Consider the following 12093-nt stretch of genomic DNA (forward strand, 5'->3'; position numbering starts at 1 on the left):
ATTTTTGATTTCATGGACATACCAAATGATTTGCGTGCTTTTCTACAATTAGATTTCATCCAAGAAAAGAAACTCAACAATTCTCTCAAAATGAACTGCCTTGTTTGCAATAAAAGCGTGTAACTGAAAACCAAAGTATAACCAAGCTGAAGGTCTTCACATTCAAATAAACAATTGAACTGCAACAAAATCATAATAACAATACAAAGTGATCATTGTTCGACCAGCTAATGAAACACATGCAGCAAAGGAACAGATGCTTGAACGTACACCAGCCTGTAGAACGTCTATGAATTCACTTTCCACAATTAGTCCGATAGTTCGATAGTATAGCTGCAGTCTAAATTACCATAATTTTGCACCATGATCTGTTTTTTCAAAACACTGAGACTCATCACTTAAACTTGATAGCTTGACAGCCATGCACGTACAGTATAAGACAAATTATGGAATCTATGTATGTTTAAACATTGTACAGTGTATTGTATATTGGCCTGATAATGCCTCTATAGGTTTGCACCGGATCAGTGTATCGAGGCAAATATGCCGGACTTTTCTCTAAAATAGAAGGAACCCGATGTGCCGAATGTTTTGTCAATTGAAGTCCCTGTGGGTAAAAGAAGAAGGAGGTTTTCCCGAATAGTTACAACTAGATCAAATTTAACACTTAGTCCTGGTCGGTCACAGTCTGTTCCAAAACATGAGGATTGTGTTTTCACACATTGAATTTAGCGCTTTTAAATGTTAGGAATTTAGAAGGGAAATCATCTTTAATCTTGTTACCAAGCACAAACTTGATTTGATGTTTTTATGAATAAATACTGGATCAATGAAAACTCCAATGTTAAATTGAGGGGAACATTTTAAGAATGTTGCCTTGTGTTATGAGTTACCCAACAAGCCATTTGGCAAATTGGAAACAATTATTGGAAAAAACAAACTTCAAGATGGTCATTGCCCCTCATTGTTGAAGTTAACATCAAACAAAGATAATTCCACATTGTGTATTTAAAACAACCACATGACTTGGACTTACGGTTATCTGTCTTAATCCTAACAATTGACAATATGAATTAAGTAGACAAACCATTTTGCCACGTGTTGTCTACTGAAAATGACATGAACAAACCCAGAAAACAGGTGCGCTGTGATTGGCCATTACCTGTGCCCTCAGGCACTGTAATGTCATTTTCAGTCGACTGCAAGTGGCAAAATGGCCACCGAGATGGATATAAAAAGGTGAATTTTGCTGCTGAGTTCATATTCCCACAAACACCAATATATTACTTCCCCTTTAGTGTTTTGTAAAATGATTGTTAATTAATTATGAAGATTTTCGTAAAAAATAAATAATTTATGTTAACTATCGTATGATTTTACTGGTACATCTCACATGACATCTAATCAGTAGCTATGTGGTCCCTGAACTATAATGAGTGACACCCTCAAGACTAGTCCAAGTCAAAGCATTTAATTAGTGGTTTATTTTTTTGTACATTAGATCCTGCATCTGTGAGAATAGAGGTTTTGACCTCATGTCAAACTAAACAATTTCTAGACCCTAGCCTCATACATACAGTGGAATGGAGAAAGAGAGAAAGGAATGCCAAGTGTTTGAGAATGTGAAATGGGTGGAGGACCTGGAAAAAGTTAAAGACACAACGGGTAAAACAGACAGAAAGAAGATGAAGAAAGAGTGAGAATGAATAAAGAGTGGAGTGGAGGAGGGGTAATGAGCGATCACAGGACAGAGTGCTTATTTGGCTCTCTGGTTGCTAATGTGACATGCGTGACACTGGATAAGCCTGCAGGAACATTCCCAGGTCAAAGTTGTAAGGGTATGTGTGAGAGGGAATTGAATCACAATCAAGTTCTGTGTTAGCCTGCCCATCATATGATGTTGCCTGCCTTCACACTTCAGTCAATCAGACACAAACGCGTTTGGCCGTCATAACAAAGTAACACTAAAACATTCATGTACAGTCATCAGTGAGTATGACTGAGTGTAACAGGCTACAATGTACACAAACAGACTACTTATTTTATATACATACATACAAACAAACATACATACGCAGAAATAGACTCTTACCACTTTTACATTGACATATCTAAAGTAAATTGGGCAGCTTAAGATGTGGAGATAAAACAAGAACGAAACGTGAAATCTTGAAGAAATGGCTCAATATTGAACAGAATAATAAAACAGCTGGACGGTCTAAGCCTATAATAGCACATCAGTAGTACAGTCAGAAGTTGGAAAGAAACAACATAATGGCACAAATGTCTTGTAATTAAAGCTAATATATTGTGAACTACGTATAGAAAAGCATTGAACATGAGCGGGGTTGTACAATTTCACCATTTGGGGCTTATTTTCATGCTCTTCACAAGTCAAGCACAGCGTGTAGTCCAACTGTGCGCATGGTTGGAGTTGTCTTTCTTTAAAATTTTTCGTAGACGTGCGCAATTCAAAACTGTGCGCCATTGTGGAACACAGCTGACTTGCTTCCTGGCCATTCCCTTTAAACTTAGCGCAGGAGAGGTGCACAGTCTTTGACATGGCAGAAGTAGAAAAAGACTAGCTAAAATCCATGCAGGAGTTTGACGCAGGCGAAATGTTTATAAGGAACGATAAAAAGATCTGTACTTGGATAATATAAAGTTGGCGTGGGCAATCGCAGATTCACACTGTGAAGTAGACACTTGAGGATTGCCTTCCAACCCAATCGTCCGTGTCTGTGTGCGTTTCCCTCGAGTAGCTGTGATTTAAAAAAAAAAAATCTATGTAAGACGATAATATTAATACGTTCAATAAATTCATATGGGGGTTTGAGCGTTTGAATCAAATCCGATCCACCCCACGTCCGTGGAGCTCAGACTCTGACTACTCCTAGATCTTATACACCGCAACTTAGACCATCTTTCAGGTGATTCTAAAGTCAACTTTAGTTTGTCTACTTTCTTCTACAAAATAGTCAGGTGCACTGGGGGCTTGTAGAAGGCCAACGCCCAATCAGAACACCAAGCATGGTGCAGCGAGAGCTGCCAAATTCCCAAATACACCATAAGAGGATTACGCACGCATAAGAATCAAGAAGCGGCAGATTTTACGCTTGAGTACATGTGTGCTGTTACGAAAATAGAGCCCTAAGAGTTCTGCAATGCTGAACAAGCTTTCAAAGTCATTGACATCCTCCAGACTGAAAGTCAGATAAGTCATCTCTACAAATCCATCTAAAATAATAATTGTACATATTTACTCATTTGGACACTCCATAAGTGCAGAGTGCTCTCTGTGTTTTTTCTCTCAGCGGCTGGAGGGAGAATCTGATGCATTTATGAAATGCAATCCATGTGGTGGCTGTTGTCTTTTTCCTCTGGGCTCAGTGGAATTTCCTACAGTATTCCGTATCTGACCATACAACAGTCTTGTCATTTTGTACTTGCATTTTCTTTGATTTGTGCCTACCTGCACGGTACTCGTCTCAGTTTCCACCTTTTCAATAATATTTTTACACAACACCTCGTCTTCCTCGTCACACATTCAATGAAGCGTTACTTGGTTTGATTCGCTAACGATTTTCACGTCATCACAGCTGTTTTCATGGGTTCAAGACTTCAAATGACATTGTAGATGAACCTCTGCTTTCCTTGATTGCGCACACCTTGTCATTCTTCTGACCTCACGTTTCGTTCATTTTTAGGAGTAGCTTACAATATTCAGGCTGTAGTAGACTTGTTTGTAATTCGAGAGTTGCTCTGGTCAGAAGCTCTTTCTGTGACCTTCAGCTTCATGCAAGATTGCTTCTCGTCCATCATCAGCATCTCCGCTGGTAGACACCAGCAGCACAGGCATGACTACAGGAAGTCAAGAGAGTAAGAAAATGTTGAGAGAGGACGTCAATTAAAATAAACAGTAACTTAAGAAACTTTTTATTTAATGTCTTGATGTGCGGGATATAAAAAGTCCTAATTCAAATTCCAGGTATTTGTAATATGAAACATTTGTCATTATTAATGAGAACTATAACCTGTACCACTCAACTGACTATGCTTTATTACGTATTTGTAATCTTTTTGACAGTTAAAGTAAAGACAATACAATACATTACAACTTCATTTATGAAGAGAAGTGAAATAATTTGGTTTCACAGGTATGCACACCTTCTTATACCGAACAGGGTTGTGGCTGTGTTCAAAATGAACCAGATTTGTGTTAAAGGGACACGTAAATGCATGAACTTCCAGCGATAAGGTCGACATTACAGCTGAGTGTGCCCGTTTGCAAGTAAGTTGCTTATTTCTTGCTCTTTTAAGTCAGCCATGGAAAAGTTAATGGTGGTAAATGCTCAATGGGCTGTCACTATTTACAGAGGTCCAAATGGGCCTAAGCAGAGACATCCACATACATTCTGGGGCCGATTGATCTCAATGTTGTTGATTTATTTACAATGATTTTGAATGGACAAATATCCTGGTCCTCCCGTGACTCCCACCAAGACATGGAGGGAGGGCAGGGGGGTGTGGCCATTTTGCTAATATCCAAAGAGCTTTTCCAATAGTGTGAGTTATTTCCTGTTTCTCCAAAACAAATTGAAAATGCAAGTGCATATCATTTTCCTGATTAAAAAAAAATACATAAATTGAGCCTGTTAGTGAGAAACAGACCAACCCAGCTGGATGACCCTTTAATTGGGACTCAAGACACCATTTCCAGTGCCTATGATTAAACCCAAAGAAATTTCAGATTGAACTATTCCAGATTTCTTTTTTCTTTTTACTAGCAGAAGCCTTAAGATTTTGTGCTAACACTGATAGAGATTTGATACCGTTCAATAATTCCCCCCAGCATGTTTGAAGTCCCAGTTCCAGCTGAAGTAAAAAAGCCCCAACGCATGATTCTGCCACCGTCATACTTTACTGTAAGTTTTGTGTTATTTTGGCAATAAGTGTATGTTTGTACCAAACGTACTTTTTGGATTCATGGCCAACATTTTAGCCATTGACAGACCATCAAGACACATTTTCCCTGATGATTTTGTTCTAGTCCTTGTTTTTTCTATCACAAAAACCTGGCATTTGAACAAGATTCTATGTCCTTTTTTTTTTTTTATATCCACTGTCTTTCTTCGCTTGAAGCAAACACTACTTTAGCTGTTGCTTACCCTGAAGCAATTTTTAAATCGCTTGCTGACCATGTAGAGGGCAATCGGGTTGATGCAGGAGTTGACAGATGCCATATTGATGCCAATATAGTCTAAGACTAGGAAGAAACTGGGAAATGCACAGATGCATATCATTAATCCTGCAGTTCACTTTAACTTTATTGTCACATACCTGAGCAGTTCACAGCGGTTTGGATCTTTCTCATCATAAATGGTGAGTTTTAGAATTCGGCTGAGGTGGAGAGGGAGCCAGCACAGAGCAAAGACCAGAACCAGACAGAACACAGTCTTGGCAACCTCCCGACGCTGCACACAGAAAACAACGTGAATCACTGTCGAGTATGCTGCCTCATGTCTCATGATGAATTTGTGCACACAAAGAACACATTTTGTTTTCTTTGATCAAAAAGATGAGTTTATGATAAGTGGAAGTTTTTTGCTGGGCTGTATTGAAGTATAATGGCATAATTGTATTTACTTAGAGGACACATTTTTTTGGTCTGATTTCCGCTTTTGAACGAATAAAGTGTTATTTGGGTTTCTTTCTGTTTCTCCCCACCCCACCCCCGATTGCATAAACTGAAGAAAGACACTTTGATGGCAAACCAAGTGAATCTCCTCGATTGAATTTATTTTCGGGGTGATATTTGTTCAATTTGTTTATCTGAATACTATAAAGTGTTTTGATGCCATTGTTGTAGCCGAGCACAATAATGCTGCTTAAGGAATTTACGGAGCAGAGGTCTGCTAGTTGCAGCCAAAAGGAGTGCATTCCAGTGCACTTGGAATCAACAGTGAAAGCCACACAATCCAGCCAATTCTTCACAATCCACGTGTCATCGCTGCAATCGTGCAGTAGCCAGTTTGAAAAGAATACAATGTAAAAGTACGCAATGCGCAAACCTGTTTGAGGTGGTCACTGAGGGCGATTTGAACCCCGTTCTTCTTCCTCAGCATCTCACAGGTCATCAGGGTGTAAAATATGGCAGTGCAAGCCAATGGCAGACAGAAATAGGCACTGAACAGCCACCAGTCCTTCACCGATTTATAGAACTAGGACAGATAAAATGGATAATCAGCCTTGCATTTTGAACAAACGTGCTGCCAGGAATAATTGGAGCCTTTTTGACCTGGGTGTGTCTCAAATGCACACTCCATTTACACAATCTGTTTGTCAAAAGACCCAAGGAGTATATTTTTACATCGGTCTTTTATTAGTGTTAGAGGACATGAACCTAGATTTCCGCAGCACAGTGTGTTGTGCCAGAAATCTAAGTGATTGCTCCTCTGATACTGATTTTATGATGCCTCTTTTCAACCTTGGCCTAACCTGGAAGCTGTCACAGTGTGTTTGACTTAGGTGACATCATGGCATGCACATGCGCAACTGTGTCAACATATACTGATTCTCTTTCGTGCTGAATTATACAGCCTAATCTCACAGCGTACCCTCATAAAGTCTGTCGCTTGCATGGGGTGCAATAAACAGATCCTCAAGCGTTCGCCTTTGTAGTCCATAGTCATCATGTCAAACGCGATTGCCTCAGGCACAGCCAGGATGATGGATAATATCCAGATGAGCGCAATTTCGATTGCCATCCACTTCGGAACACCGATCCCTTTGATTCGGCTCCATGAGGTCACGGCGCGATATCTGAAGAATCAATCACATGAGTTCACAATAACTACATGTTTTCAAGTGATTTTTGGATCTACTCTTTAGACCCGCTATAAAGTCCGTTTTAATTGAGCAAGACCTACAACTGCGGCTCTTCTGAAAGTGCTACGTAAATAAAGTTGAGTTGAGAGCTTTGCTGTTTCATTTTCAGCATCTTTCCTAAGCTAAGCCCTTATTTCAAAGTGTGAGTTACAAAAGTCTTGCAGTCTGTGAAACACCGGGATGTTAATTGCCATTAATACTGTTTGGCCTCCGAGTGAACTCTTCTGTCTGCTATACCAAGCAACATTTAAAAAAAATTCAAAATTTGCCAAATGCATTAGTCCATCAACCTAATTATAATCTATGAGTCCATCACAGCTCTGTAGACCTTTGCACGGAGGTCTGAGGTGAAATTTCAAAGTTCTCTTCATGCACAAGGATCTCGTATGAAGCATTAGGAAATGAAAAAGGAGTCTCGCGTGAGAAACGGCTTCAAGAAGGTAATGTGTTTGAGAGACGCTCTTGCCTGTCAATACTCAGCGCACATAGACTGAGCACTGTGATCCCCACCGAAGCTTTCTGGACAAATGGCACCAGCTTGCACAGAGCCACCCCAAAAGGCCAATCCTCTGCTAGGAGCTGGAGGGAGAGAGTTCAAAAGTCACAGTTCAACCATGAGAGGGATTGAAGCAAATTCTCTGGCTCTGTTTTGTTTCTTCCCCTTCTTCAGGCATGCAGTTTAGAGTGGACAGCCGTGAAGTTGAACTTAATTGCTCAGGGTTACAGGCTTTTGAAAACTCACTCATGTTTTTGTTCGACATCAAAGCCCTTCTGGCTGTCATGATACAGTAACCCTGTGACACCACGGTGTAACTGGAGGGTAATCTCTACTTTAATCATATGGGCACAACCCTCGCGATATTGTTTTCACAACCTTTTCCCCCTTCAGTTAAATAAACAGCTTTCTCCATGGAAACACTCACACTTGCACACACAGAAATATTCAAAATATTCACCTAATAACATGCGAGAGACAATGGGAAATCAAGGGGCTCAGGAACTGGTGCATCATAAAATTTAGGTATGCAGAATCAGATGGGCTTGTCATGTGAGGCCAAAATATTAGTCGTAATTCTCATTGACATTTCGGCTCACCTTGTAAACGTTAATGGGAATGCCAATGATGATGTGCAGCAGGTCTCCAAGAGCCAGGCTGGCTATCAGGATGTTTGGCCCATTCCGCATGCATTTATTCTTATAGATGATCCTTAAAAGTGTGGAGTTTCCAATGATGCCCACAACAAACACCAGGCAGGACACAACTGTGTTGATGTACTTGAATGTGTCACGGATTTCTGTGGGCGCACTGCACATGGGGGGCATTCGTCGGCGTGGCATTGTGATGTTGGGCCTCACTGGACCCTGCACGTCCCGCTCGACTAGCCCACGTCTTTGTGTAGCCGTAAGAGGGTCAGGAGGCAGTTGTTTTTTTGGTTCCAACTGCCCGCTGGCTATAAGGAAATGAAGGCCCAGCAGGAGTAACCCCAAATAGAAAAAGGTCGTCTTCATCCTGGCCTTTGATTTGAAGCTTCACTTGAGAATCCCTAAAATTGAGAAACAATACTGACTATAATAGATAGTACACACTTTAGTTCCTTTTTTATTTATGTGACGGAATTCCACCAAACTCTCATTTATCCTGTAAAAACAAACAGAAGAACTGCAGTGATGGAGTAACTGTTCATAGATTGTATGTAAAGGTCCATTGGTATTTTTTTTCCCAGACAATTCGAAGCTAGAGAAACAGTAGACCTATATAAGACCACATACAATGAGGCCTGTTTTTACAATAATGGGACCTATACCGTGTTGGGCAAGTTACTTACGTTACTTGCATGTGAAAGTATTAAGTTCCTTGACAGTATTACTGTCTTTGTAGAGTAACTGATTTACTCACCTTTAAGTTATTTATAATTTACTTTAAATAGTGCTGCATTCTTGAAAAGGCATATGAAATAAATGCAAAAAAACACTATGTAAACTGATCTGACTACAGGTTTTTTCTCTGTTTCATTAATATATTTAATAATTCACCCGTACACCAGTTAGTTGTAATTATCTACATCAGGAGAGTTTCGAGTAAATATACAAATAAATGAAATGAAAAAAAATGAGCGCGTCACACTGTATTTATTGGCGCATGTTGTAGTTTGTCCATTAGGAGGTTCCGTAGTGTGACGTCATCGCCCACTGCACGTCTCGGTTTGGAAGCAGACGATTTAAAAAAAAAAAAAATAAAAAAAAAAGGGAAGCAGACGATTAAAACAAAAATTGAGGCAGACGGTTTGTAACGCAAAGAAGAGGAAACTCGTGTCCACACAAGCGAAAATCTTGAAAGAGAGTTCTTACGACCAAGCTCTGTATATTTGATATAGTACGTAGGTAGGGTGTCAAAAAACGCTGACTTCAAGGTCCCGAATTTGTGACGCATTACCAGACTGAATAACTGTAATAATATTGAAAAAGAAAATTGTGAGGAACTCGTTATATTACTTGGTTACTGCCAGAATGTAACACATTTCTTTAACCCAGGTGTGGGCAAACTACGGCCCGGGGGCCACATGTGGCCACATGCGGCCCGTTTCATATTTTAATCCGGCCCGCCAAACTTGAAAAAAACTAAATGAATAAACCTTGTTAATCTTTTATTTTCTAAATACTGTGGTGTGTCAAAGACATATATTTTGTGGTAATGCTTTTGTTCACGTTCATTTAAAATTAAATGTATTTTTTTTTCTCAGATGAGGTGAGGTTACCAAAACACTCCATCCATCTGCTCCTGGTCCGGCCCCTCTGTCATATTTTAGAATCCATTGTGGCCCGCCAATCAAAATGTTTGCCCACCCTTGCTTTAACCCATTGCAAAAGTCCCCATCGCTGGACATATATGATGTCAATCAACTACACACAAATGTATGTTTATTCCGCAGCGGCCCTAAATTAACATCACTGCTAATTACTAAAATATTAGCATTGTCTGTTAACAAAGCAGCGTGTGGATGCTCTTTAACCCAAATTATATATTTAATGTTAAAGCATACTTTAAATTGATGTCTATGAATTTTCAGTCCAATACTCTTTTACAAAAGAAGAAAACATTGAAAAAAAAAAAGCCAAACACACCTTGATTCTGATTGCGGTATAGTTATTTGATTGCATTCATTAACAGAAAAAATGTTTCAGTGGTTAAGCATTAGTCAACCACCTCAAATTTTGGTATGAAAGTCTAAATACAGTTTGAAATTCTCCATTCCTATTCAAAATTGTATATACAGTGTATAGAATATGGTAAACAGTTGAATAAGTATATAATACATTGGAAAAAACATGGAGGGATACTTACTTAAACTTAGTAAAGCTTTTTCAAACAAAAAAATTGAGGCACATTTTACACAGAGAGTATTTAAACTTAACTCCAAAACTCCTTGAAAAATTTTCTTAGACTTTCTTTGTTTTATTTTCAAGTTAATATCGACCCAATTTTTTTGAGTGTAATTTATTAGTTGTTAGTTTGACCCATTTTTTTTTTTCACAAGACAGTCACAAGACAAATCCTACACTCCACTGCAAACCCTTGAAGTAATCAATTTAGCCTCTCGCTCTCCTGCGGGGGTGGTATTTGTTGGCTGGTGGAGCGGCTGGTTGGCCACATGCCCTCTTGTGGGATGGTTGGGGGCCTTCGGTGGGGCTGGTAGACCGTTCTCGGTCCCTGGGCATGGGTGGTGTCCTCTTGGCCGGATCCCCAATAGGGGGCACCCTGGCCTGTGCGTCCCTCTTGTACGCCATAAGACTAACACACGTGTGACGGTGTTAATTCACTATCTTTCCATAGACATGCCTATGGGATATACTGAGGTTGCTTAATGTACACTGAAAAAAAAATGGTGAGTTGAATTTTCTCATTGTTACTTCATCAAGTGGCGACACAAAATCTGGAACGAGGTAGTTTTTCTAAGGCGATGTCCTGTGGACTTAAAATTTCATTTGGTGCAACCACATGATGAAGTAAAATTGAGTAAATTCTATTCAATTTTCTCAGTGTAGATGCAACGCACAGTGACACTTTTGATTATGTTAACTGCTTGGACGGTCCTGTCATTTTCACTCAAAAGGTCCGTACAGGTCGTTAGGCCCTGCATAGCCACTTCCACCACACACTGGTAGCGCTGCCTGACTTACTACTGTCCTATTCTGTCCTGTACTATCCTGTCACGTTTGCAACTATTGTGTTCTTTTCTTACAGGGTGTGGCGGTGCCTTTCCTTCACTGATAAGAACCTGACTGCTAATGTTACATATATTGTAATAATCTGCTGTTGCTCTGTTGTTTTGTTTTTGCCATATTCTCTCTTTTCTCAGCCTGTTCGCTCACAAACCTTGTCCTTTCCTCCTGCATTTCCAATGTTTATCACAATACAATGCACAATAAAGTAAGGGAGTACGACAAACTCCTCTGTTGCACAGTAAAACTCCAACGTAAAAAGGCATACAAATCCAACATCCTGCATGACCAAGCCGCCGAACAGGTCAGGTCTCCCAAAGAAAAAAAAGCAGTGAGGATACATCAACCCGTTATCAAAGCGCTGACTTACTTTGGTCCTTGCTGAAACAGAAGTGATCCAGAATATTTACTTCTCAGCTCAAATGTTCCTTTGTAATTGTGAGCCTCTCACAACAGAGACAGATTCCCAAATTGGAGGGAGGCAGTTCCTGAAGTGACAACCCAGTCATCTCCAACAGCGCCTTGCCTCTTTGGGACTCCAGTCCAAGTTAAGCTCCAGAGCTGTTCTCCATAAGCAGTCTCATCCTCTTCTGTCCGGTGCTGGCTGAGTCTCTGCGTGTTCACTCAGCTGGCTAGATCCCTGCCCCTCAACCACTCCTTGTTTTATCTAAGGGAGGCGTGGAGCAAGACAGAGGAAGGCCAACAGGATGTTCACAATTTATTCTTTTCGAGGAAAAGGGTATCATCAAAATGCTAAAACAGGAATATGATTTTTTAATTGAATCTTTAAATATTTTTGTAACCTCCCCCAAGTGTGAAAGCGCCCAACTGAAAAGTGTAGTTTTGATAATTGTGTGTTGTATTTGTTTGTCACTTCTGCACTCACGCGCAACCAAAGATTTCCCGAAATTTGGGTATGGGTCATCGTTGCGTGAAGAGCAACAACCCAGCGTGAAATCAGATGTCCTCAGACGGGATACAAAA

The 12093-nt window shown here is 40.0% G+C and overlaps 1 protein-coding gene across 2 annotated transcripts; it reads right to left on the reverse strand.

Moving 5' to 3' along the window:
- Positions 1 to 1455: 1455 nt before the first annotated feature.
- LOC148325717 (endothelin receptor type B-like) lies at positions 1456 to 11736 on the reverse strand. Of its 2 annotated transcripts, XM_088311128.1 has the most exons (9): positions 11480 to 11736; positions 7984 to 8432; positions 7355 to 7467; positions 6618 to 6822; positions 6072 to 6221; positions 5341 to 5474; positions 5169 to 5277; positions 3719 to 3861; positions 1456 to 2762 (listed from the first exon to the last, which is right to left on the reverse strand). In XM_088311128.1, the coding sequence occupies exons 2-8, from the start codon at positions 8395 to 8397 to the stop codon at positions 3724 to 3726; spliced, it is 1263 nt and encodes a 420-aa protein (XP_088167254.1). In that variant the 5' UTR covers positions 8398 to 8432; positions 11480 to 11736; the 3' UTR covers positions 1456 to 2762; positions 3719 to 3723. The 2 variants fall into 2 exon arrangements, with proteins under 2 accessions (XP_088167254.1, XP_088167253.1); XM_088311127.1 differs by having other exon boundaries at positions 1456 to 3861.
- Between the last annotated feature and the right edge of the window lie 357 nt (positions 11737 to 12093).

Source organism: Idiotropiscis lumnitzeri, chromosome 12 (assembly GCF_059441095.1).
Source record: "Idiotropiscis lumnitzeri isolate Australia: NSW breed Sydney's pygmy pipehorse chromosome 12, RoL_Ilum_1.0, whole genome shotgun sequence".
NCBI classification, from domain to species: Eukaryota; Metazoa; Chordata; class Actinopteri; order Syngnathiformes; family Syngnathidae; genus Idiotropiscis; species Idiotropiscis lumnitzeri.

Excerpts from the sequence above, each read along its gene's own strand:
- LOC148325717 (XM_088311128.1), bottom strand. The coding sequence starts at position 8,397 with ATGAAGACGACCTTTTTCTATTTGGGGTTACTCCTGCTGGGCCTTCAT. Across the intron at positions 7,468-7,983 it reads TTCCCATTAACGTTTACAAG|CTCCTAGCAGAGGATTGGCC; the intron begins GTGAGCCGAAAT and ends CTCTCCCTCCAG. Across the intron at positions 6,823-7,354 it reads TGTGCGCTGAGTATTGACAG|ATATCGCGCCGTGACCTCAT; the intron begins GCAAGAGCGTCT and ends TTGATTCTTCAG.